The sequence below is a fragment of the Lutjanus erythropterus genome, chromosome 1 (genome assembly GCF_056507025.1).
Source record: "Lutjanus erythropterus isolate fLutEry1 chromosome 1, fLutEry1.hap2, whole genome shotgun sequence".
Taxonomy (NCBI): Eukaryota; Metazoa; Chordata; class Actinopteri; order Lutjaniformes; family Lutjanidae; genus Lutjanus; species Lutjanus erythropterus.
Genome location: NC_139317.1, coordinates 1,655,346 through 1,683,325, shown reverse-complemented (window position 1 = coordinate 1,683,325; position 27,980 = coordinate 1,655,346). Strand labels below are relative to the sequence as shown.

At 41.0% G+C, this 27,980-nt stretch overlaps 1 protein-coding gene across 1 annotated transcript in view; it reads left to right on the top strand.

The window, feature by feature from the left end:
• Positions 1–27,980, top strand: part of large2 (LARGE xylosyl- and glucuronyltransferase 2) — a 111,513-nt gene that overhangs the window by 80,211 nt on the left and 3,322 nt on the right. Inside the window, exons 3-14 of the mRNA XM_084714556.1 lie at positions 207–436; positions 8,879–9,168; positions 11,140–11,222; positions 15,399–15,522; positions 17,719–17,890; positions 19,343–19,447; positions 20,177–20,289; positions 21,369–21,494; positions 23,046–23,201; positions 23,861–24,024; positions 26,554–26,832; positions 27,767–27,913. Coding sequence (XP_084570682.1) covers positions 337–436; positions 8,879–9,168; positions 11,140–11,222; positions 15,399–15,522; positions 17,719–17,890; positions 19,343–19,447; positions 20,177–20,289; positions 21,369–21,494; positions 23,046–23,201; positions 23,861–24,024; positions 26,554–26,832; positions 27,767–27,913 — 1,859 coding nt within the window. The 5' untranslated portion in view covers positions 207–336. The remainder of the gene's footprint in view (positions 1–206; positions 437–8,878; positions 9,169–11,139; positions 11,223–15,398; positions 15,523–17,718; positions 17,891–19,342; positions 19,448–20,176; positions 20,290–21,368; positions 21,495–23,045; positions 23,202–23,860; positions 24,025–26,553; positions 26,833–27,766; positions 27,914–27,980) is intronic.

Here is a 27,980-nt window from a genome sequence, read left to right as displayed (position 1 = left end):
TGTTGGGTTCATGTACCGCAGGTTTGTTTCAGATTGAGACTAAAGTTTTAGACCACACCCCCTCAGCTGGGTACCACTGCACTAGAGTCAAGACTGGAAAATCATTTTAATCTCAGTGCATTTGCAGGACTAAGGAAATAAGTCAGGGAAATTTTTTTTCGACAAAGAGTCTTGCAGTTTTTGACTGTGTCTTCGTCTCTCCTCAGATGAAAGGATGCTGCAGAGATCTGACGAGGGACTGAGCCCTACCTGAAACCCCCCCCCCCCCCCTCCTCTCCCCGACCCCCTGACCCCCGCCCCCCTGACCCTCGGAGCCCTCAGCGCCGCCGTCCCACCATGAACCTGCTGTGTCGCGGGCGCCTGAAGCTGCTGGTGGCGTCTCTCACGGCCGTCGTGCTGCTCACCTGGCTCTACCTGCTGGCCGGAAACCTGGAGAGTGAGTACGAACTCATCAAATCTGAGCTCTGTCGGATATTTCCCATCGTTTAAGACAATCTGAGACTCCTCGCTGTGTAATTCTCATGGTGATCTGAGTTTGAAAAGTCAGGAGCTGATTTATAATAAGAGTGTAGCTGTGGTTTGAGTCACAGATCCAACCAGCGAGAACAGAAAACATCAATTATCTGATGTTCCTTTCAGCTCAGCTCGGTTCCTCTTCGATCCAACCATCAAGTTAATTTTTTAAACATGTGGAGCTGATTTTCTGTTCGGTTTGATTTTTCATTCTGACGTCTCACAGCCACCAAGGCCGCAGCAGCGAGCCGCAGTCAGCACTTTTGTTTAGATCGAGGTCAGTTCACAGAATCTCTGCTGCCACGATGTTTCCTGGAAGAGCTTTTGTCTTCACACACACTGAATCTAGAGTTTATAGGCTCATTTTGCTGTGTAAAAGTTGCTCTTTCAGATTTATATTCATATTCCACAGAGGAGGATTTCAGTGACCCTCTGAACTTTCTTCCATCGCATTAACATCTATCAGAAGGTTTGTCGTGACAAACAGGACGCTGAATACAGCCTTCAGACTCTCCTCTTTCTTGTCTTGTGTCAGTCTGCTGCAATCTTTGATTCTGTTGGTGCAGAATTATCAGATGTATTTTGGCTTGAGCTCTTAGTATCCATGGTCTTAACTTTATCCAGTGCTGAGATTTAAAAGTAGAATCTGTAGGATTTGTCGGTTGATGTTGCTGCACTCTGACTCACCGGATACATTCTGCTGGTATAAGTCCTTCCATTGGTCACTTGCCTTAAGTGGCATTGCAGCATTTACTATCTACACTTTCAAAGTCCTCGGGAGACGAGAACAACCTCTGAGCTGCAACCTACACACCGAAGACAGCGAATTAGCGCCTGTGATACTAATTGTGCGAATATAAACAAGCTACCTGCTCATTTTAATGCCAGAACTCGCCTCCCTACCTGCAAATGTTCCACTAAAAGAAGTTCTCCCTCAACACTTTTGTGCAGCAGTGCCATCACTGCATCCTGGGCTTAGCAACGCCCAAGACATTTGTGGTTGCTTCACAGAAATGCAAACAAGGCAGGGTGTTTTTTCCTCTATAGCAGAATCTGCATGTGTTGAACCAGACCTTCTCCAGCACTGAGAGCTGTGGAGAGACGTCTGGCTATATGCAAGTCAAGTGTCGCTGTGGAGACGCAGCAGAAATATAGTTGATTAGTAAGTATGTTTTGTGTCACAAGCAACAAAATAATGAGAAAAGAAGAGGGTGCAGGTGGAGGGTGGGGTCCTGCCAGGGCTGCAACTAATGATTTTTTTCATCATTAATTAATCTGTCAATAATTTTCTCAATTAATCAATGATTAATTGATTAGCGGTTTGGTCTGTAAAATGTCAGTAAATGGTGAAAAATGTTTTCCATCGTTCAAGTCGACATCCTCAAATGTCTTAAGTCCCAAACACAAAGATATTCAGTTTACCGTCATAAGAGAAGTAAAGAAACCAGAAAATGTTCACATTTGAAAATCTGAAATAAGATAACAATTTAGAGAATAATTTATTAAGCAGCAGGGATTCTGACACATTACAGCATTTCAGTGCATTTGTGTTTTATTAATGAATGAATTTGTCTCCTCTGATTCATGTGCACCCTGTGGTGTTTTTATTGATTTCCATGGTGATGGAGATGTTGACATAACAAGGACCTTGTTATGTTAACACACACACACACACACACACACACACACACACACACACACACACACACACACACACACACACACACATATACACACACACACACACACACACACACACACACACACACACACACACACACACACACAGCCTCTCACTGTTTCTATTCTTTATTCTTGGGTTCTCTGGTTGGAGGCATCTTTTCTATTTCAATATCCCAGCGCTTCAGCCTGTGAGGTCATAAAGTATCACATAAATTCCTCCAAAATCTCACCCCTGTTCTTTTTGTTTTCCAAAGAGTGAGCCATAAACCAGCACTGATAAGTGACAAAGTCCACTGAGTTTCCGCCTGTCCCTCATCCCGTCCCTCCACCCTCATACACCTGAGTACACAAACACACACAGACCGACAGGAAAACACATTTAAATAATTATACTTAGGATTGCACAAAACAAAACATTAAAATAATAATAAAGGAATAAAATAAAAAAAACGATGAGAAAAACAATAACTTCATAATCCATACTCGTGACTGGTGAAGTCCAGGTTTAAAGAGTCCAGAAAATGTCTGACTCCATTATTGATCTCCTCTTGAAAGGTAAGAAAATAGTGGAGATTAAAGAAAGATTAGAGAAAAATATGTCCCTGATCATTTTTGTCTAAAGTCAGTCTCTCTAATGCGAGGAATTGTGATAACTGATGAAGGAACAGCTGAAAAGTAGGAGGAGACTCATTTTTCCAAAATAAAAGTATATATTGTTTTGCTGTGGTGATTAATATTCTGATATTTTTTGGATCTAATTGGAAATCTGGTAAATTGTGTAATAAATGCAAACAAAAGTTTAAATTAAATTCAGTGAATGAACTGAATTCCAGAAACTTTTCAACATGACGTTGCCAAAACATCTGTATGAATGTTCCTTCTGAGGTTCTGCATCTTGGACAGCTGGATGAATTATCTTTGGAAATCTCATCCCTGTTCTTATGACATAATGTAAGAACACTTACAGTTTTTCAGACCAAAGTCCTGCTGCAGGACTTTTCTTAAAGAGCACATTTCTCCTTTAAATGTTGAATTTAAAGTCCCGTCCTCACACTGATTTGTTGTGGTTGAGTGCAGCGTGACTTAAGGCTGCACATGTTTTTATGAGATATCACACAGTTCCTGGTCATATTCAGTATTTAATGTACACATTGAGGTTAGCAGTCATTCTTGGAGGGAAACAGGATTTTTTTTTCTCTCTGAGTTCAACATGTGGTCACGGTGCTGCTGTGTGTCCATGATGGATTCACACTTCTGGACAGAATCTGAGCTCTGAGCTGCAACATGTCGCTTCACAAATAACCAGCAGCTTCTGTCTGCCTGCCTGCCTGTCTGTCTGTCTGTCTGTCTGTCTGCCTGCCTGCCTGCCTGCCTGCCTGCCTGCCTGTCTGTCTGTCTGTCTGCCTGCCTGCCTGTCTGCCTGCCTGCCTGCCTGCCTGTCTGTCTGCCTGCCTGCCTGCCTGTCTGCCTGTCTGTCTGCCTGCCTGCCTGTCTGTCTGTCTGTCTGTCTGTCTGTCTGTCTGCCTGCCTGCCTGCCTGCCTGCCTGCCTGCCTGTCTGTCTGTCTGCCTGCCTGCCTGTCTGCCTGCCTGCCTGCCTGCCTGTCTGTCTGCCTGCCTGCCTGCCTGTCTGCCTGTCTGTCTGCCTGCCTGCCTGTCTGTCTGTCTGCCTGCCTGTCTGTCTCTGTCTGCCTGTCTGCCTGCCTGTCTGTCTGTCTGTCTGTCTGTCTGTCTGCCTGCCTGTCTGTCTGTCTGTCTGTCTGTCTGTCTCTCTGACTAACTGCAGATCAGATTGTAGTCACTCTATCTGTCGTCTCAGGTCAAGTTTCTCCTCTTCCTCCTGCCCTTCGCTCTCCGTCTCATCTTTCCTCACAAACAGTTCGGCTCAGCTGCCAAAGTATTTTTACAAGGTTTATAATGTGATTCAGAATGTAAAGACATTATATACGCTGTACAGACCCACATACACTGTATGCAGTGGTGCAAGGTAACACAGTACTGGTTTTTATACTTCATTTCAAAATGTGAGGCGCCATTGAGATCAAGGGAAAAAACAAAGAATGGAATAAACAAAACAGATAGAAAGAATAAAAATAGAAAAAAATGGAAAATAGAATGAAGAAAATATAAATTCAGAGAAAACAGTACATTTAATTGAGCGCTGTGCTTAAGTGCAGTACTGAGGTATTTGTACATTACATATTTTATTGTTACAAACACTGCAGAAGAAAACATTCTGTACTCTTTACTCCACTACATTAGGGCTGCACAACTCATCAAAACTTTATTGAAATTAAAATATGTGTTTCTGCAATTTTCAAATCACAGGAGGTGCAATATTTGTTAAAGGCAAAATGTGTCAAAAAATTAATTGAAATAATGTCCTGTCCTGCAAATTCATTCTACAGACTCATTTATTACAGATTCTTGCAAAAAAAATCACATCGTAGACATTTTAACATGTTTTTCAATCAAAATAAGAATAATGATGTAAAAATTATCATTACCTCTAATATTGCAAATCATATCACAATTGTAATATCCGTCAAAATAATTGCAATTACATATTTTCTGAAAATTGTTCAGCCTTACACTACATTAATCTGACAGATTAACAAAATGTAAAACGCACACATGCACGAGTGTATAAAAGCATTACAGTAAATTAACCACCCAGCAGTGTATAAAGTTGCTCCATCAGCCAATAAAACGCTGCTTATTTATTGAAGCATACACAGTATACTGTATTTTTTTAGTGTAAGATTTTATACCATATAAAATTTTGCAGGTAATACTAATAATGAAGGAGCTTCCTTCTTTCCATCTTTCTTTGCTTGTCACTGTCCTCTCTGTCTGCCCTCAGATGAGGGTGTGAACATTCCCAGCATGCCTCACTTCAGCTGTGGGCCAGCTGCTGCTGCACAACAGGGTTAGAGAGGGAATGAGAGTGGAGGAGGAGTGAAAGAGAGAATGAAGATAAGGGACAGAGAGGAAGAAAAAGGGAAGAGGAGGATAGAGAGAGGTGAGAAGAAGAAGAAGAAGAAGAAGAAGAAGAAGAAAAAGAATGTTAGAGAGGAGGTGGAGGAGAAACAGAGGACTGTATGAATGTATGAGAGACAGGAAGAAAAGAGTGTTGATCAAACAAACAGACAAACTTTGAGTGAATGAAACAGAACATTTATGGGTTTCAGACTCCAGACTTCGGTGGTTTGGTCTCAACAAAAGCACTTTAGTTAAGGTGAGGGGAAGACTGATTTAAATTAAATGTTAATAAAAGATCTTATGTCAAAAGTCACTGCTAACTTTTTCTGAATTGCCTCTTTTGGTGAAAACTGTTCAGTCTCAGTCACCAGGTATGTTAACAAACAACTTTCCATCATTATATTAATAAATAACATGATTCAGTCATTTGGTCTGATTTGCTGTTGTAAATTAGGGCTGTCTGAGCTGGTTTTGTGCAGCAGCTTCGTTCAGCCTTTTCTCTGAAAACGACGATGAGAACCATGAGAACACTGAGAGTAAAGCAGAACAGAAAAGTTGTGTCCAGACTGTTGGCCGGTAGATATTTTTTCATACCTTCCTGGTGTGTTACTGGTATGGATACTGCGTTGGAGTTGAGCTGATGGACCGACAGTTATTGACCACTGAGCCTTCCACCATCGCAACATCATGATTTAAAAGCCAGAGCTGCAAAAACTGATCAATAATTAAATTAATCGCCAACTACTCTGATAATAGATTAGTCTGTTTGAGTAACTTTTTCAGAAAAACTGTCAAAATAGACTGAATAAACACTGGATAACTTTGGGTTGTGGGCAAAATAAGACATTTGAGGACGTCATCTTTGGCTTTAGGAAACACTGATCGATATTTTTAATGCTTTTCTGACAATATACCCAACAACTATTAAGCGATTAATCAAGACAATAATCAGCCAATTAATTCTCTTTAAAGTTATGTCCCAGATTTCCGTTAACTCTCTGAGATTTTTACAAAAACATGATTTGATCAGGCATTAAAAGGGTTAGCGCTCCTCTGACCAATCAGTGGTCTGCAGCGTTTTTCTCTTTTATTAGTTAGTCCTGTAACTTAATCCCCCAGACGCCATCTTCTGCCTTGTCCAGCAGGAGAGAGACTGACCTCTGCTGGTACATGCTGCACATTACATCACCAAAATATAGCATCTCTGTATCGGTTTAATAGAAAGAGGAGCTTCTGTATTTTTGACAGTATTTAAAATCATACTGTTGTGATTTCTTAATATCCTGGTTTACTGTAAAAACTTCATACTGACCAAACCTACTACAGTCAGAAAGACGATGAGATAAAACTCACCGTAAAGCTGAGCAGAGGTTCATCACTACAGAGATACCCAACAAACTGTCACATTGCTCCCGTAAAAATATGAATAATGGCCACTTTAAATAATATATAGTTTACGGGCACTCAGCTGATAGAGTGTGCATGTCATGTACAGAGGTAAGGTCTTCAGCTGGTTCGATTCCAGCCTGTGGCCCTTTGCTGCACGTCATCCTCTCACTCTCTCTCCACACTTTCCTGCCTCTCTCCAGATAAACTACAAAAGTAAAGGCACTAAAATCCCTCTAAAATACTTAAAAAATAATAGGCTTTATATGAAACTACTGGAATGATGATTTGCAAAGTAAATACAGCTGTCAGATAAATGCATTAGAGTTGTAAGTATAACATCTGTCACTGAGCAGAAGTACAAAGAGTCATAACATGGAAATAATGCAAATAAAGAACCTCAAAACTGTACATTTCTATGGAAGATAGAAAGGCTCGAATCAGAAAAGGAAATAAAGATGTTTTCACTAAAGGTAACATGAATATTCACAGTTATATTTTGAGGATGGCAGCTGTGAACAGACTCCAGCTTCTGTTACTCAAAACTTTGCAGCTGACAGACGACAGAAACGTGGAAACGTGAACTCGTCAACCTGCAGCTGACGTCAGCGACGCTGCGGTCACGTTTTCCTGCTTTACTCTGCAAAACATGCAGAGAAAATTTGAGCAACACGTCCTCCTGAGTCTCACACTCGAAAATTGGCTCATCACACTTCTTCTTCTCCTCTTTCTCCACCTTCCTCCATCCCTCGCTCCTCTCTGACAGACCGGGGTGTGAACATTCCCAGAGTGCCTCAGTGCTGGCTGCATGGCAGCTTGTTACTTAATAATAAAAATAAAAATATGAGTGCTGGCAAAGATGCATTTGCTTTGAATACATTTGAATAAATCACTTTGTCTTTTACTGACTCATTTCTGAGGCCTCATTTAAATTGAATTGAATTTGATTTACAGTAAATTATGTTTGTATGTTCAGGGAATGTCACAGATCACACCATGCTGCTTAATGAACAAAATCGAAAGTGTATGTTGAAATATAAATCTGTAGTAGTGTAGATCATATATTATTGGTTAGTTTAATTACAACAGCTGCAGTGTAACCACAGGAGGCTGTGAGCTGAGCTTGGAGCTAAATGCTAACATCTGCTGATGTAAAGCAGGTACAATGTTTTCCATTTTTACCAACTAAAATTTGGATGTTAGCATTCTAACATTTGCTAATTTACACAAAGCGGGCTACAGCGGAGTTTGATGGGAATGTTCTGCAGGTTTTTGGTCACAAATGAAAGTAGTGGACACATTAAAATGACACAATGTAAATGTTAAAACTATTTTAAATGTCCTGAGGGGAAGATGAAGGTCTGAACAATAGTTTCATTATAATCCATCCAGTGGTTGTTGAGATATTTCAGCTCAGACTGAAGTGATGGATGGACCAATTTGCAGTTGCATTTTGCCAATATTTTATGATGTTGTACTGAAAGCTACTCTGTGTAGTTTTCTTGCAAACAAAGCAAAAAGTTTTAGTTTCTGGTAAAATGGTCCTTCAGCATGTTGTTGTCTGTGTTTTCATCACGGTCTAAAAACCTGGCAAAACCATCGGCTGACATATGAAAACCTGATGGCTCTCTCACCATATCACACCATATAAAGCAACTGACACACATCGGACACACACATTTTTTGTGCAACAAAAGCAAACATGAATCTGTCCATGGCATAAGTACTCCAAAAAATCAGCACCATAAGCCTCACCTCCTGTAGCTCTGGAAAATACTCCCCCGAGAGCAGAGAGTTTCTGATGGTAAAATAATGCCCCTGGAACTTAACTGAGACCCTACAGAGGAAAGGCACCAAGTTCTTCCAAAGGTTCCATTGGTTCCAGTGATGGAAATGTGACTTTGGTTTAGATTTAATTCTTCTCACAAAAATACATTTCCTGTATTTATTTATTTATTTATTTATTTTATTGTTACAGTTCTTGGTACATTATCGCCACCAACTGTCCATCAAGGAACACTCTCCAGTAGCTCTGTGTGTGTAGTATGTTTTTTACTCTTTTTCTCTCCAACTTTTTTGCACAACCTTACTCGCACTGTTTAACCATTTTTCCTGACACTACCTCCATTAGCATATTTTAACTGTATTTTTTATTGTTGTGTGTTGTTCTTGGTGCTCTCTGAGTGTGTTGTATAAGCTACCGGATGCCTAAATTTCCTTCTGGATCAAGAAAATATCTCTCTGTCTCTACTGACTTGTTTCACCAAAGATCTTGTGATGTTCTGATTCTGATCGTCTCCCCGTCTCCTTCCACAGATGGTCGCTCCCTCCTCCTCGCCCCCTGTCTGGCCGACACTCCAGCAGCTCGGGTCCTGGAGCGAGCCGTCCTCGAGTCGCGGGTCCGAGAGGTGGAGGAAGAGAACCGGCAGATCCGGTTGCAGCTCAGCCAGTCGCAAGGCACCGCCGCCCAGCCGCCGGAGGGTAACTATGGCAACCAGCAGTGGGGAGCCTCCGCGGACACGGGACCGGAGGACGGGGACAACACGGCGGAGGAGAAGAACAACCACACGGAGTGTCCCCGATCGCCCACCGTCCAGAAGTGTGAGGTCAGGAAACAAAACAGTGAACACACCCACCTGCTGCAAACATCTGCAAACAACTGTACACAAAAATAACACCTCAGAGTGGTGTAACATACCAATGGATACAAAAGTCACTAAACAAAGTTACCATTATTATTGGACCACACTGAGCATCAGTGTGTTCTCTTGTTACCTGGAGTTTAATTCACCCTGTGACTGAAAACAAACCTCCGTCTGCACAGCCTGTATTAGCGATCAGGTGCTGCTCTGTCAAAGGAACGTCATGGGTGAAGTGTCAAAATAAACCACCGCACACTGAGCTGACTTTACTGTGACTTTATGAAAAGCCAGTGATGCATTTCTCCTGCAGTTTCTTCAGGTTCATTTTAGCCTCAGCTGAAAGGTGTTGTTCACTCTTAATAAAGTCACAGTGAAGTCAGCTCAGTATGCAGTGGTTTATTTTAATACTACACCCTGTGACTGATTTAGGAGAGTGGTTAAATACCAGATCTCTGTGTGGGGCATCTTGTTGTATGATTTTAATGCAGAGCCACCTTACTTTTTAATGCCATTCCCATCAGCCTTAGCTGTACTTTGTGTTTAGTGCTAATTAGCAAATGTTAGCATGCTAACTTTCTAAACTAAGATCAAGAACATTAAACATCAGCATCTTTGCATTGTTATTGTGGGCATGTTAGTGTACTGATGATGGCATTTAACTCAAAGCGTCACTTTTAATGCCGAGTTTCCATCAAACACTTTGAGAGTAGTCTCCTCATCTACATGTACTCAAAGTCTTTGTATCCTGCTGCTGACAGTACTCTTAGATGTGGGCGGGGTTGTTACCAAGGTCTCAGGGCTAAACTCAGATGCAACAGACGAGACTTGTGTTAGTCTTGAGAAGCTGCAGCATTTTTTTTTTTAACTGACACACCATAATATGAACTGTACATTTACTGCCACACTGACAAACTTACTATTCACCTTCTCCTCTGCTGTGGAACCTGAACAGAGGGCTAATGAAAAAACCTAACCAGCTGCGGCACATAGCTGCCCGCCCAGTGCCTGGTTCTGTGTGAGGTTTCTGCCTGTGCAATAGAGGTGGAGAATCTCTTGGCACCTCAAGATTCAACTCGATTCAGAGTCACAAAGCGATTATAAAAGTATTATCCATACAGAGATTTTCCTCGCCACTTCAAGTGCTTCCTCATTGTGAGAATTGTTTGATCTAAATTATATTGTGATGAGCACAGTCTAGTTCTGCTCTTTCTGAAAATAAAATTGACTTGAGTGATTCTTGGGTGATACTATTCACAACTTCTGCTGATGGCAACATGAAAATAACCTTTTGAAAATGTAACAAACAGATGAAAACAGCGGTACGACACAGGACATTTATATGGTAGATACAAGCAGTGCTGATAGAACAATGATTGTGTTGCATGAAAAATATATGTAAAAGAAGGCTTATGTGTCTGTCTGTGGTGAACGTACCGGCACAGCTCAGTGTTTCACAGCAGTTCATGCAGATGAATCGATGGAGGAGGCAGCAGCGAGCTGACAGGGACTGATCTTCGAGGGAACACGCTCGCTCTTTGAAGTGGCTCCCAGCGTTTGAGCTCCAACTTTTCAAAGACTTTTGCTGCTAAAAAGCAAGTGATGTGAAATCGTACATATCTGAGAAGCTAAATATGAAATTTCACATCAGAGAGGGTGTGAATGTCCTGAAGTGTGAGCTGTCAGAAGCTGAAAAGTGGAGCTTCAGTTTTTTTAGATTCACAAAAGCCAAAATTCACAAATCAGGCGTTGAAAAGTGAAAAGTTGTCATTACAGTCTGCTAAAAACAGACAGAGGCCTGACAAACAGAGAGAAGGATGCTGTGAACATGTGATGAAAAGTTGTCGTCACCCAGAGTGTTAAAGCGTGGACGGGTGAAGCGAAGTGACTCCTGCTGCCTCTGAGCTGATAAACTCGTCCTGTCTTCTGTGTCCGCAGCTGATCCATGTAGCGTGCGTTTGTGCCGGTCACAACGCCAGCAGAGACGTGGTCACGCTGGTCAAGTCCGTCCTCTTTCACAGGTGAGTTGTTTCATTCAGACGGGAAAATGTTTCACACTGATTTTTTTATTTCGTCGACCTTTCCTTGATCTCTTCCTCTGCCTCTGTGTCCCTGAATCTGTAAACTTCTTTTGCCTCCACTTCGTCTGTTTTCTTCTTTCTTTCAAGTTGACCCGTCTATAACCTGGATCTGTACAGATGTTTGAATCCTTGAATAGTATCAGAGAGAGAAATATAGAAAGACATTGAAAATAAAAGGTTGACCTTCATTGAAACTTCTTAAGTAGCCCGAACTCGCTTCATACCAGCATCTGTGGAAGCCCAGTTCTACCCGTGTGATGAAAAAAACATCCTGTAAGTTATTTTAAAAAATGACCCTGAGACTACAGCAGGAATACGCTTCAGGGAGATCATGCAATAGGTCATGTTTACATTTAGGAATGTGTGCTCAAGGATCTCTTCTGGCTGCAAAAGAACCTTGAAAAAAACTATTTTACTGGCTCGTTTTTATAGCGACTCTTTTTAAAAGGCCGGTCGTGGCCACAAGTCATCAACAACTGCTAGGTTAAAAGCAAGGCTTACCTAGTCTGTTACAAGACACATTTTGGCCTTTGCCATGGCTCAAAAACTGACATCCACAGAAAAGTTTTGTCTCATCTTAAACCGGAGTTCTTGCAAATTAATTTAATACCTGATATGTACCAGATTAAATCCCTGTTTTGTTATTTTCATCGTCATCTCCACTATGTATCTGCATGGCTGCCATATTGGAGCATTCAGGATCCACCAGAGATGCAGACTTCACTGTGAAATCAACTCTAAATTGCTTAACTCTGAACTTATTTGGTTTGTTATAAATGTGAGAAATTGAACATGATAGTTCTTACTTGTTGAAATGAAATTTATTTGTTGGAGGCGATCTAATCAGCTCTGTACCAAAACATGAAGCTTCTTAATAAAGACAACTTCCACTGAGACACGCAGCTCCAGGAAACATCAAGTGTCAGAATATACATATATATATATATATATATATATATATATATATATATATATATATATATATATATATATATGTATATGTGTATATGTATATGTGTATATGTGTATATATATGTGTATATATATGTATATATGTATGTATATATATGTATATATGTATGTGTATATATGTATGTATATGTATGTATATATGTATGTATATATGTATGTATATATATATTTGTATATATGTATGTATATATATGTATGTGTATATATATATATGTATATGTACATATATGTATATTCTGACACTTGATGTTTCCTGGATATATATATATATGTATATCTATCTAGTTTGCTGTCGGTTTGCTTTTGTGCATCTTAAAGAAAACTGACACTAAACTGTAAATCTCAGCTGGTTGCATCTGACAGCTGTGTTGTCATTGCAGTAGGTGCTTCACCATCTGTTGCCTGGCAGAGACCTGAACTCTGAGTGACCTCCTCCTCCTCTCATTATTTTGATAAAATCTCTCATACAATGTTTTGTTTGTTTTCATCAGATTGGTGGAGAAGGGCGTCTCTAAGCATCAGATCCCTCCAATCTGAAAAGGTTTCAAATTAAACAAAATGATAAATTCTATGAAGTAGACATTTATTCTGTTCAATGTTTATGCAAGATGTTTTTTTTACAGTGAAGACACAGCTGTCCTGTTTCTGACTCTTTGTGTGTTTTTTACGCTCAGGATTTAAATATTTGAGCAGATTTCAGGGTTTTGCTGCTGTTTTCTGGATTCTGACCTCAATCAGCTCTGCTCTCTTGGATTTGATGTTTTGTTCCTTTTTAAAGATGCTTTTAAAGATTTAAACATCCTTTTTTTCTGCTATATTTGTCCTCAGACTATTTGATGTGCTGCTGGTTTGAGAATGAACTTGGATGATCTTTTAAATTTTAATCATATTTTAATTGCAAAAACTGCACTGAGTGCTTCCTCTTGTCACTGGAGCTTTCAGAGCGATGCTGCTTTTCAGATATTTTCATCGTTTTTAAATTGTTGTAGCTCAGTGGGACCTGAAGTTCATGTCTGTCTGTCTCTACCAGAATATAATCAGACCCATCCTCTAACCAAAAGCAGGAATGATGCACAAAGTTTATGCTTGAGTTGTAATTTGTATTTGCTTTGAGGGACATAAGCAGCTTGTTTGCTGCAAACTGCAGGGTGGGGGAGGGAGGGAGGGAGGGTGGTTTGTTTCCCCCGTCCTCTTAGAAAATGTGAGTGTTTTGAGGGAGAAAGCTTGTCAGGTAAAGGGGAAATAATGAGCCATAAAAGCACTTTTCAGTCTGTTTTTTAAGCCTTCAGTGGGGACCAACAGGTAAAGCTGGTGGATGGTCTGAGTTGGTTAAGGTGGAGAAGATACAGACCAACATGTTTTCCACAGACACAAGTAAAATCATTATAACCCTCCTGCAATGATTAAAAAAACCTTCCCAAAAAATCTATTCTAAAATATTTAAAAGATGCCAGTTTGGCCTTGGGGTTAGAGGAATAAACCAGTGATCCTCACCCAGCGTACTCATATATTTTCTGCAGTCTCCCCTCCAGGCAGTGATCAGGCTCTTAACTTAGTCATATTTCAACACTGCTGCTCCCACAGGACAGAAAGTTGTGGTTGCGGCTCGGCGCTGGAACGGTTAAGGCGATATTAGCTGCATGGGTGGAGTCGTTTTAGTTTGGTTTTGGAAAGTACACATTGGAATGACAGAAATAAATTAAACCAATTTTACAAAAATAAATAATGCACTGTAACCCAAATCACTTATAACAGAAAGAGGAGCTGGAGGAAGAAGAAAATTCTTACATTACCTTCCTCTTTCACAGATACAGATGGTCTTCTTTCTTTTCACAGATGATATAAAAATTCACAATACAGTCAATAATAATCATCTTAACATAAACATTCTAAATTCATAATGTACAATTACTTTTTCTCTATACAGTTTCTTAAACACAACAATATTTGAGCAGCATTTTAAATCACTGTCTAGAGATTTCACTTTAGAGTATCAAATATAAGCAAATATAATATAATTCAAACAGTGTCAAATAGAATAACAATAGAAGTAAGATAACGTGAGTACAAAAGTAAGCTAAAAAAATGAATAAAGTAGTATTGGCAGTGATATTGAGAGGTAATACAAAGTTAGAGCGGCACCAGATAATTCATGTAAAAACAGCACATGGTATTAAATATAATACAGAATTGTACACGATATTATAATATCAATTAAAATACGAATCTGATTTAATGTAGAACGTTTATACAGACTTTTAAAATTAAATTTACTTCTGTGATCCTCGTCACTTGAACTTAATATAAATAACCTCTGCAGCCTTTCAGGTATTATTCTTCATCTATTTCTGGCTTTATGCATTTCTGTCAAATTATGTGTAGAAACTGAAATATTTTGTTGATTGAAAAACTTAATTAAACAGTTTGTTCTTCTTACATTCACCTTGTTTATAAGTTTATTTCTTTTTTCTGTGACACATAAAATTCGTCATATACGTGTTGCCACACATCTCTGAGCAGTAAGCAAAATATGGAAGAATAAGTGAAGTACAGAAAAATCTCAACTGTCCTTTGCTTTGTTAAAAATTGCATAACACACTTTTCTTTTTCCTTTATATGAGGATTGTAAGTAAGTTTGTGGTCCATGATGACCTGCAAAAATTTCGCTTTCTTCCTCAAAGATAATTTATTTTCATGAAACCACCTCTTAAGTTTGACCATTTCACATAATACACTGTATGAAACTGTCTTTAAATCATACAAAGAACAACAACAACAACAAAAAAGAAAGAAATAGTAGAAACACCTTGCAGATCTAATTAATATATAAAATAAAAAAGTTTGGGGCCTTTGTACCGACCCTTGTGGGACTCCACATTTAACCCTTTTAAACTTTGTTTCATTGACAAAAAACTGCACAAATTGCTGTCTATTATCTAAATAAATTCTTTAAAATGTGTAAGTAGTCCTCCTAATTCCATAATCTTCTAATCTGGATAGTTTGAACCGGACCAGTCAAATTAAAACCTTCCCCAAATACCAAACTATCAACCAGATAAACATGTTTTTAGAGAAGGAGCAGCGTCGGCAGAGATTTTTCCACCCCTCCTGACCTTGACGCCTCTTTTTCTTTCTCTTCCTCAGGAGAAATCCTCTTCACTTTCATTTCATCACAGACACAGTAGCCAATCGTATCCTGAGTTCCCTGTTTCAGTCCTGGATGGTCCCGTCTGTGCAAGTCAGCTTCTACGACGCAGATGAACTCAAGGTGAGAGGACGCCGACAAAAAACACACATATAAACCTACCTCGTCTCAAACAACCGCCCCGTCTCCTGCTCTCTGATAGGACAAAGTGAGTCAAAGTCAAACAGCACGTTTAACATATCAAAGGAGAATCTCTGAGCCGTGAGGAGGCACAGACGAGCCGAGTTAAATGTATTTATAAACCTCCAGAACAGAAGACATTCACCTCAGGAGCATCAAAGACTGAGAGACATCAAGACAGATCCTTCACAGTTCAGACGCATCAGGAATCCTGAAACAGGAGGACACGGCGCACGTCTTCACGTGTCTGTCAGATGTCACATTAACATCAGATCAGAGGATTGTTTAAGTGTTGGCTGGATGTTCCTGCAGGATGTGAAGGAGGGTCAATGTTCAGCTTAGCCTCCATTTACACTGATGAATAAATACAAGTGAGGAGGAGAGAAGGGAGCTCCGAGATCACATCAAAGTAAATCATATCAGTCTGTAACTCATAAACATCCATGTGTTAACAAGCCTGGACAGAAATACTAATGTGTTTAGAAACACTAAACACATTAAAAATGATGAATCAGTGTCATATTTCACCAGATATTATTATTGTTATTTGAGGACGTCGTCTTGTAATTTTAGAAACACGGATCAACATTTTCTGACATTTTATGAACCAAACAACAAATTAATTAGTGGGAAAATTCTTGCCTAATTGATCGCTGGATGAAAAGTAGGTCCCTGCGCTCCACCTGTTTTCACGTTTGGACTTATTTTTCAATTGACAAGATAGTGACAGGATTCATCTTCCACCTGATACCATGATTTATCAATCATGTGAAAACAGGTGGAGCGCACAGGCGTATGTCTGTATTTTTTTGGTTCACTCTGCAAAAGCAGAATACAGGAACTTCCAAATAAGGTCAAAGGTCAAATCAGAGGTCAGAATTAATATGTAGAAACAATAACCTGATATAAAGATATAAAACTGACACATATACAATTATCTGCCTGCAGCTATTTTGACTCCACAACAAGAAAACTCATTTTTCTCAGTTCTGCACTCAGGATGGTCATAATATCTCTTTGTTTGTCACTTTATACCAACTGTAGTTTTTCAGATTTACACAATGGTAAGATGACAAAGGGTCCCATGTTCCCCAGCTCTATATGGCACATAATGGTTTTGGGTTAGCGGGTTGCATAGAACATAGGACCCAGATAACAAAATAAAATATCCCCCTTCTCATTTTCCCTCATATGCGTTGCAATAATATTCTTCATAGTGTCATCTTTTGTATTTTGACAAAAAAAAAGCTGTCATTGATTCATTTATTCAACATTTAGTAAGAGGAAGAAAATTAGAAAACATGATCTGTGTGGTACATGTGTGCGGAGGTTAAACTTCAAAAAGGAAACCAAAAAAAGTACAGAATTACCAAGAAATGCTTTAAAAAAATCACTGCAAGGTCAAAGCAGAGCTGTTTATCTTGTCACATTCTGCAGATACAAGATTTTTACCTGATGATTCGGAGTTGTGCAATGTGCTACTTCAAGTTAAAACACGACAATCAGCTCAATGAGACAAGTTCTCACTCGGCAGCAGCAGAAATCTGTAACGGAGCTGCTGAAACACTTTCCTCCCAACGTCAAGAGACACTTCAGCACAAAAACACCAAATCATTTATTTTAACATCAAGTTGATGAATGTGCTCTCAGAGTGACGGGAATGTGAGGAACGAGCCTGTGTGTGTGTGTGTGTGTTTGTGTGTGTGTGTGTGTGTGTGTGTGAGTGTGTGTGTGTGTGTGCGTGCGCGACCCGCCTGCACCGCCCCCCTCCTTCACATCATCACATTCTCGTCTCTAAGTCTTTGTGCTGAACAATGAGTCCTTTGTGTTTGAGATGCTTCGACCTGCAGCCTCTCTCTTCACTTTTCATTAACTCACATTAAACTGGAGCGAAAACAGACGAGACTCTAAGCCGATTATATTTGCAGATGATGCACTTATGCAGATCCAATTACTCTGAATCAAGAGAATTGATTAAAGGACACTGTTTGCAGATCCAGAAAAAAAAAAATACACTGTGCCTTTGCCAGAAAGTGCTGAATGTGGCTTTGTGTTGTTAACCCACGCTGAGAACACAGCTCACATGTGATCAACAACACTGGATCCATCATCTTCTTCTCTCTGTCTGTGTCATTTCAGTCCGAGGTGTCGTGGATACCCAACAAACATTACTCAGGTATTTACGGCTTGATGAAGCTGACGCTAACCAAAGCTTTGCCCTCAGACCTGTCAAAGGTCATCGTCCTCGACACGGACATCACCTTCGCCACCGACATCGCCGAGCTCTGGGGCATCTTTAGGAAGTTCACCGGTGAGGCGTTTTGAATTTTATTGTGTACGAAACAAATCCTGTCTGTGAATGTGATGTTAAAGTGTTAGTTCAAATTGTTTGAGGTGTGATTGTATGAGGTTCTTCTCCACAGTCGGTGTGTCAGTACCTACAGCAGACTTTTCCAACAGAAAACTACTGTTATATAAGCCACATATCACTCTCTCCAAACCAACCAAACTCCACTGACAAAATCAGTAATTTTACACAACAGAACGAGTTGCTGGTCTACAGCAGTAAGTTGGTCAGTTAGTTTGTTTGTGTTATTGCGAGACTTTGTTGAATATGAACTAAGCCATTTAAACACAGAAGTCACACAATAACACAATCAAACTAACCAATCAATGCAGCAGTAGACCAGCAACTCCTGTGTTCTGTGAGATAGAAATGCTGATTTTGTCACTGGAGTTTGGTTGGTTTAGAGAGAGTGATATGTGGCTTATATTCTGTCAGTTTCCTGTCAGGAAAAATCTGCCCGACAGCAAGGTAAAGTGGTGAAAATATTCCATATGTATTGTACACTTAAACTAATACTGATAATTTAGGTGTCTAAATTACATGTTGCTGCTGACCCTGTTCACAGCAGTACACTGCTTAGCGTCCGACACCCATACTACACTGCTGGAGGTGTGTTGACCACCATCTACTGTAGGTCATACACTGACTCTGGAGAAGTGCCTCATGCAACTATACTTGAAATAATCCAAACTATCCCTTTAAACTGAGCATGTTGCTGGTGCACCACCTATAGCACTATATAGATATATAGAAGGTCAGATTTGGGAGTTGATATGTTCTCATGTCATTAAAACTTTGTTGTAATTACACAGTGCATTTAAGAGTTAAAGCAGTTCATGTCAAGACCTACAAGAGGTGACCAATTACAGGGAGTAAATGAAACATATCTACATATTAATAAATGACTTCAATGTGATTTAAATATGTAACAACTTTTGATAAAAAAAAAATCAACAACATTATTTGGAGGAGAGACTTTTTAGAATAGAAAGTGTCCAAATCTTCAATCATGGAATAAAAAGAAAATTTCTTCTGTTACATTATATAAGTTCATCTCTTGGGAGAATTTTATTTTTGGCGTTGGAGAGAACCCAGCTGTATCACACCCTGTTCCTTTATTAAAGTCTGTAAGGTGCTTTAAGAGACGAACAAACCAGACCGCACATGTATTTCCATCCATGATTATTTGATTTGAATGACCTAACCTTTTGCTGTCCAACATGTCCAAACAAAACCATAATCTGTTAAACATTATTTTTTTTATTGTGCTGCTGTCAAATGATGTGGTTCATGTCATAAACATGAGCCGTTTCTCGTTGTAGAATTGTTTATGACACTGTAGGCAAAACTTCTGAAAATAAACACATACATCTGAAGATTTTTGCTAATCACTGTTGTTGGTTCTCCTGCATGCAGATAAACAGGTGATCGGCCTGGTAGAGAACCAGAGTGACTGGTACCTGGGGAACCTGTGGAAGAACCACAAACCCTGGCCTGCACTGGGACGAGGCTTCAACACAGGTAACAGCTGCTTTTGTGGACGCATCCTCACTGAAAACATGCAGCGGTTTGCTTAAAAAAAGACAGAATTAGGACTATCAATCTATTAATAGACCTAAGAAGCAGCACTGTTAGGAACACAGCCTTAACCCAGGGCATCTTGGGACTCTCTGTGGGAAGCTAACAACATGCTAACAATAACAACAACAACTGTTTTCAAGATGGAAAACAGATAAATAACTGCAGGAGACAGTGAGTGTTGAATTTATCATGGATTTATTTTACTACTTTTCCAAGAAGACAAACACTTCAAGGCTGATTACAAAGTAAGACACTGCAGTATTTATTAACTGACACTGTAACCTGAACCGTACATTTACTGCCACACTGACAACTACACAGCTGAGTTTAAGTTTCTGCTCCACTGTGAGCAGCACCATCACTCACCTGCTGCTTATTTTCATGCCATACACAATTAGTTACTGCTTTATTCCTTAAAGGAGCTACGCTATGCTAACGACAGTATGCTTCAATAAAGTCCAGTAAAACTGCTATCCTGCACTACTATGTTGCTCTGTCACCATGGTACCAAAAAAAAAATACATATCATCACAACCCGAGACAGAATCTAAGTTGATCACTACAAGAACATTGTTTTTGATATCAAAAAGAGACACTTGAGTCTCCAGACCTCTACAGATGAGGTTCAGACAAGTTGAAGTCATGTTTCCAACTCTCTGTTCCTCACAGGTGTCATTCTTCTCTACCTGGAGCGACTGCGGCGAATCGGTTGGGAGCAGATGTGGCGGCTGACGGCAGAGAGGGAGCTAATGAGCATGCTCAGTACATCGCTGGCTGATCAGGTGAGGGACGCCTCCAGTCCAGTGAGAGGACTGTCAGATGTTTTTGTGTTTGGTCTCTGCTGTTGTCAAGTCAACTTACCTGCTAGAGCAGGGCTCATGCAAGATGTCTTTAAAACCCGGTCATTTGGGGCGCTCATAGCCATTCTGATATGCAGCAGTAAATCCATAAGTACCACAGCATCTGCATTTGTTCCGTGGGGGTTTGAGGAGGGCGATGTAGGCTGATGCAGAATCAAAGTGAGTTGACGACGATGCATCTCATTCTGGCTCGCTGTCTCAGGTTTAAGCTGATGTAAGCTAGCTTTATCCTCAGTCTTTTAGCAGTAACGTTATATAATATATACAGCTGCCAGGTACACAAACACTTTCATAGGTTCTTATTTTAAAAAGTATCAGATGGAAACATTAAAACATCAGCGGGAGACTCTCAGCTGACTAAAGTCAAGTTAGCATTAGCTTATATTAGCCAACACGTATGAAATGTGCTTGAGAGTCGTCATTTTAGCCGACAAAATCCACCATCCTCACCTATAAAACGAGAAGCTGCTTTTGTTTACTTCTTCAAGGAATCACAGACACTCGTGTTTCAAGGGTGAACTGTGAAAGTACAAGTGTCAGGTAGTTTGAGAATGTTCTTTATTATACAGTTCAAGGAGGTCAGACCCATCAGAGTCATCTCAAATGTACAGTATGAACCTCTGATTATTTTTTGATCTGTGCTGCATAGTTCCAGTTCACTCACATTAGTCATAAGTCCAGTTATTATAGAGTGTTTGCTTCTACCAGAGACCTTGATTGCATTTGAAATTACACAATGTGACCTGAACACAGTGAGGCTGCCGCTCTAAACAGTCCTACAGACTGTAAATCAAAGGTTGCCGGGGAACCAGCAGAGAGATGATGAGGCTCCTTTATCCTCATCTTAATGCCACGATGACTCACGCTGCAGGAACGCAGTCCTGCTTCCATTCTGACAAACCTGTACAACAATGAACTGTTTTCTGTTTGTCCATACACTGTGGTATACACAGCTGCTGTCAGTGTTTTTCATGCTGTCTGTCTGTTCACTCTGTCTGCAGGACATCTTCAATGCCTTCATCAAGCAGAACCCGGTCCTGGTGCACCAGCTGCCCTGCTTCTGGAACGTCCAGCTGTCTGATCACACTCGCTCCGAGCAGTGCTACACCGAGGTGTCAGACCTCAAGGTACACACGCGCACACACACGCGCGCACGCACACGCATCAATCAAGGATTTACAGCTGAGGGCAGAGACCAGGACACCATCAAGACACTTAGATACCCCTTTTCCATCAAATTAAACAGTTCTGTTCAAGATTCTTGGAACCTTAGTGCTATCTAGTGAACCAGCGAGTTCCAGGATGTCATCAACAGAGGGTGCTGCACAATGCACAGCCACCTGGAGAACATGAACCCACTTTGGTTCCCAAAGAAAAAAAAAAAAAAACGCTGTTTTTGGGTTTCTGAGCAGGTTTGTTCTTTTGGAAATGCTCAGAACAGTTCAAAATTAGCTGTTTGGTTTGAGCAGGTGTTTCCATGTTTGTGAACAAGGCTGATCAGATACTGCATTTCCACCAAATTAGCTCTGGCTCTTAGGTTCCATTTAAGAGAGGGATGTCACAACACCAGAAATTTAACAATCAATACCAGTACTATTTAACATCCAAGAATCTCATTCCTAATTTGATACCAGAGTGAAAGACAAAAATGAGAATAAAATTCAGCCATTGTTGTTTTTCTTTGCCACCTGAAATAAAAACTCTGCTGAGGTTCTGAGACAAAAGACTGAGGGGGAGATTTACTGAGCCTGCCAGGAGAGCAGGTTGTTAGTCTGGAAAGTTATGCAAAAGTGATTTCTGCTCAGACGTTAAGTCTGTTGCTGTCTACCTCATTCTTTCCCTCTTTTCAACAGAATAGTAGTACATCTGCAGGTCTGTACTGTACTTTAACCTGTGATATTTTCTAGAAAGCCAATCTGAACCCACCCTGTGAGTTAACTGGGTCGATCTGCGCTGCGCACCTCTACTTGTTCTTTTGAATGAGTGGAAGCGGAGCGGCTGCTGCAGCTGCAGATTATCTTACACATGTAGTTGTTGTTGTTGTTGTTGTTGTTGGTGTTCAGTTGTGGTCAGCGTTCCTTTCCTTCCTCTGGCATTTAACAGCAGACTGCAGCACTTGCAAGCGTTTATGCAGTCCCTGTCATGTCCGGAAGAATTGCATTCTACTATGAACGTTTTCAAAATCTTGGCATCGTCTTGGTTCTTGTGACATCCCTGGTTCAAAATTCTTAGAACCTTGTTGATATTTCATGAAGCAGCCCATGTTTCCACCATATTTAAGTGGAACCATTGTAATAGAGACTGTCATCAACAGAGGGCGTTGCACGATGTACAGTGACCCGTAGAATATGACATGGTTCTGACTTCAGGTCAATAAAAATTTACTACTTGGTTTCCAGCTCAGAAATGGCTTTTTGGGTGCCAAACCAATTTATTTTTGGTTGAAACACTCAGAAAATTGGGTGCGCAAACTGGAATTGAACTGGTTCTGTCAGGGTTCAGTTCATGTTCCTGTTACAGAAACAATACCTGGCTTATTCTTAAATGACACCACAGTGCCTTTAATTATTGATAATAAGTACAGGATGAATAAAAACTATGATGTTGACGTTATTATTAAATGTCCTGCATTGAAATGAAGTAACTGTAGTGAGTGACCTCCCTGCTGTGTTTTGCAGGTGATCCACTGGAACTCTCCAAAGAAGCTCCGTGTGAAGAACAAACACGTGGAGTTCTTCAGGAACCTCTACCTGACGTTCCTAGAGTACGACGGGAACCTGCTGAGACGAGAGCTGTTCGGCTGCCCGAGTCAGGCCAGTCCAGAGAGTGTGCAGGTATATTTATAGAAACCCGTCACTGATGTAATGCATTCCTCAGCCTCTGACCCTGAACCCCCACCACCCCCGCCCCGCCCCCACCCCCACCCACACACACACACACAGCTCAGACTCTAAAGTACATTTAAGTGACACATATTGAAGTTTGTTCTACGTTATTATGGTTCTCTTAAGGCTGTTTGAAATTGAGCCCAACTGACTGATGGAGTCTGAATCCAAAATTGATTTTTTTTAGAGTGACAAATATCTGCTAACAATCTATTGGCCAACATTCATTTTAAACACAATCACATGAAAGGATCCCAAATTTAAAAAGGAGCGATTAAAATTTGGCAGGATACGAGTGTGACATTTCACTGTACAGTGGGAGTCTGGTTGCCACGGTAATGCAGATCCTGCTCAGGTTTGCCAAATCTTGATTCCAAATTATTTTAATTGGTTGTTTTGTGTTTTACGGACGAGTTTGTCTGGCAAAAACAAAACAAAGAGGAGCCAAAAACTGAACCGAGGAGGAGAAACTTTTAGTAACAGAAAGTTTTAATTTACAAGATTCTCTGACAAATAAAATTCTTCCTGGAAATGAACCATCATAGTTGTTTTGAACATTAAAAGAAGTCCTCAGAGCGGCGTTTGAACAGCGTTGTGTCGTCTCTCAGCTGCAGGCGGCTCTGGAGGAGCTCGACGAGGACGATCAGTGTTACGACTTCCGACGGGAGCGACTCACGGTTCACCGAGTTCACCTCTACTTCCTGCAGTACGAGTACACGCCCACCGAGGATGACACCGACATCACGCTGGTCGCCCAGCTGTCCATGGACAGGTACACAACAACATGCATCTAAGACACATCAAAACTGTTGTTGGAACTGCTGCTTTTCAGATATACATTTCCACTTTCAAGACTTTTCTGAATTAAGCCAAAATGGAAGTCTTATCATCTACATTTCCATGACAACTGGTCAAACACCATGAAGATTTGAAAGAAAAGTCTAAAGCAGCTACCAAATAAACCTTGTGGTGAGATCATTTACTCAACACAGTTGCTGCTTTTGTCATTTCCTGTGATTTTGCTGCAGTGTGCGGGGAGGAGAAGTGGGTGGGAGAGAGGCTGCCGAGGTTACGGTGGAAGGATACCATGGGGGTTGGGGTAGGGGTTGGTTCAGGGAGGCATACCTTGAATTGAATGAAGTAGTGGTCAGAGAGATGTAGAGGCGTAACAACCAGTGTATCTGTGGCGCAGTTTCGGATGAGGATAAGATCAAGCTCTTTGCCAGCTTTGTGAGTAGGAGGACTGCGAACCCGTTGTAGCTCAAATGAGTGTCTTAATGATAGGAAGTCTGAAGAGCTTGGATTGTCCAAGTGTATATTGTTATGGCCAGCTTGTTGGAGAACATAACAAAGACAGGAGGTCCACACAGTAACAGCTTTTAAACAATTTCTTAATTTATTGAAAATGAAGCAACATAAAGAACCCAATGACCAGGTATGAGAATCAGTGGTGTAATGAAGGTGTTGGGTGCTGTGAATGTGTGTGCTGACGTAAACTATGTGTAAAAGGGAAACCAAGGCCAAGTTAAGCAAAGTCAAACCAAACAAAACCAGTGGGTGCCTGAAAGGCACTGGCCTTCCAGGAGGGAGAGACAGCCATCTTGGATTCTTCCAAGCTTTTCAAGGCCCTGCCCAGGTGGAAGCAATCTACCAACGAGGAGGAAGAGGCAAGCAACCAGAGAGGGAACCTGCAAGGGAAAGCAGAGGCAGAAACAGGAACTGACCTGAGGCCGTCACAATATTCATGTCCGCGAGGACAAGCATGGAACAGTCATGCTTTGGGATTGATGAGAGTAAAGTATCTAGTTCATTCAAAAAGTCACCTGTTTGCCGTGGTGGGCGATAAATAACATTCACATAAATTTTGACTGGGGGCTCTTACCAGTATGGCATGGTATTCAAAAGAGTTGTGTTTGATTGAGGGTACCAGTTGATTATAGTTACATTTGCTGGAAAGTAACAGGCCTGTTCCACCTCCTCGCCTAGATGAGCGAGAGGTATGTGAGACAGTGTAATCGGGTGAAAGTGCAGCCAGGGTAGCATTGGTTTCAGGTTTAATGCAGGTCTCAGTGAGAGCCAGGATGTCAAGTGCTAGGTGGTCAGCATAACCAGCAATAAAGTCTGTTTTGTTCACTGCAGACTGGCAGTTCCACAGTCCTACAGAGAGGGTTGAGCTTGTGAGGCAGGTTTGCTTTAACAGCTGGAGGTTAGCAGGATTGTTTGTTTGCATCAAGTAGAATTTCTTACCCCACTCGGCGTCCCCGCTCGGTGGACACGGCGAGGTAGACACGCATGTCTTGACCCAAGAATGTCTTCACACAAGAAGGGCTGAACGCAAGGGCTGACGCTTCCGCTGACGCTCCAGCAGAAGCGCCTGTTGATATACTGCAGCCAGGATTGAACGCAGCTGTTCTGCGTTTGCTAGTTGCACCCAGCTGGGAACCGCCCACCGACAAACAAAGGGAATGGGATTGCCAGTTCCACCCCTTAGTGTCTCTGACTGCTCTGATTGGCCAGCCATTAAGGTAGTTTTGCCCACTGATGGTTCTCAGGTGGCCTTGTAACCCACCACAAGATTTTTCTGGCAGAAAAGCAGAAACCTACACTGCAGACACCCTTTCAAGGCTCTTTCCTGTAGCTTCCTAGATGATAATACACTGTTGTTTTGTCACTACTTCTGACAGTTAATACTTGTGTTAGCTCATGCATCATCACACTCGCCTGTGTAGATCACAGTATCTCAGAACAAGTAAAGTCAGCTGTTCTTCTGTGTCCTGTGGAGCTGACAGCTTAGTAACAACAAACACGCCTGTAGTGCAACCTGCTAAGAATTTTGGACGAAGGGATAAAAGCAGCACACATACATACTGTACATAAAATTAACTTGCATTCTGTTTTCTACACTGTTTTCACCTTCTGAAGTTCAAGGTTTCTTTATCAGGGCAGTTATCTTTTAGGAAGTTTTGCTGCTACTTGGTACTTTCAAGTCATTTGAATTGAAATTATTCGCTAGTGAACGGTAACAGTAAGTTTTTGTCTTCATCGACTCATGTCAAGTCAGAGTCAAAGTTTCTTTATTGTCAATACCACATATGTACAAGACATACAGAGGATCGAAATTATGTTACTCTCTGACCCTGCAACGGAGAAACATAAATCTGAAACAAAACTGTACATTATAAATAAAAGTGCAAAAGAGAGATAACATTTAACTAAAGTAAAAATAGAAGATAATACTAAATACAAAACACATGAGGCACGCCCTCAGTGACATCTGTCTGTCTGTCTGTCTCACCTGCAGGCTTCAGATGCTGGAGGCCATCTGTAAGCACTGGGAGGGTCCCATCAGCCTGGCGCTCTACATGTCTGACGCCGAGGCTCAGCAGTTCCTCCGCTACGCTCAGGCCTCCGAGGTCCTCAAGAACCGCAAGAACGTCGGCTACCACATCGTCTACAAGGAGGGCCAGTTCTACCCCGTCAACCTGGTGAGGAACGTGGCCCTGAAGAACGCCAACACGCCGTACGTGTTCCTGACAGACGTGGACTTCCTCCCGATGTACGGTCTCTACGATTACCTCAGGTAAGTGCAGCAACCGTGTGCTTCAGTTTGCAGTTTTAGGACAGCTGAAAGTACAATAACAGCATGCAAGACAAAAGTAACTAAAAACAAAGTTCAATGACACTACTGTGTTATTTTGTGCTGAATACTACAGGATCATCAGCACATAAGTTGAATCTTGCTCAGCTTTAAAGATAATATTTTGTGTAAAACTTTAGATACTCAAAGACACTTTACAGGCTGCAACACAATATAACATGATCCAGCAATCTACACGTTCCCCGCTCCTTATAGACTCAGACTCACTGACCTACTCTCACTAGACTTCATGAATCATATTTCATTTTCTTCTCTCAGTCAGACACCTGTCCCAACGCGTGTCCACGCCCTTTTTTTAAAAAATCATTGTTGATTGAGTTTAAACAGCGTGCACAGTACCAGGACCCTGGAGCAGGCTGACCTAGATGGAAAGCATCCATCACTAATGTTAGTATTTACACCTGAGATGCTGCTTCTGTTATGAAATGTCAAAATGACTTGGAAAAAGATCTGTGACATCCTGTGTGTCTTCAACTGGTCAGTGCAGAAAGATCACAGGAGGAAATCAACTTTGAATGGAATTTGCCAAATGGAAAAAGTTTGGCGACATGGATCAGACACTAATTATGTTTTAAAAATAACTTTTGCTGACTTTTTAGTTAAAGAATTTGAAATTGCATCTATATCTAGATTATATCCGAGCCATTTTTCCTGCTGATAAATACAGCCCTTCTTCAACAACTCCAACTCATTGGCAATCAATCATCAATCTATTCTGTAATTTAGGTATGAGGACATGTATGAGGGTTCATTTGGAGGACACTGTTCAGACAGAGTTAAATGGTTCCTCTGATGGCGAGGTCAGTCTCGCCCTTTTTTTTAGGTGCATCTCACCTGTTCTGTTTCCTCGATGCAGAAAGTCTGTGGTGCAGCTGGACATGGCTCACACTAAGAAGGCTCTGGTGGTTCCAGCCTTCGAGACGCTTCGTTACCGTCTGTCTTTCCCCAAATCCAAAGCTGAGCTGCTCTCCATGCTGGACATGGGGACACTCTACACCTTCAGGTACCTGAACATAAACAATCAATGAGTGATTATTGGAGTAAACAAGTCCATTTGACAATAATGTGTC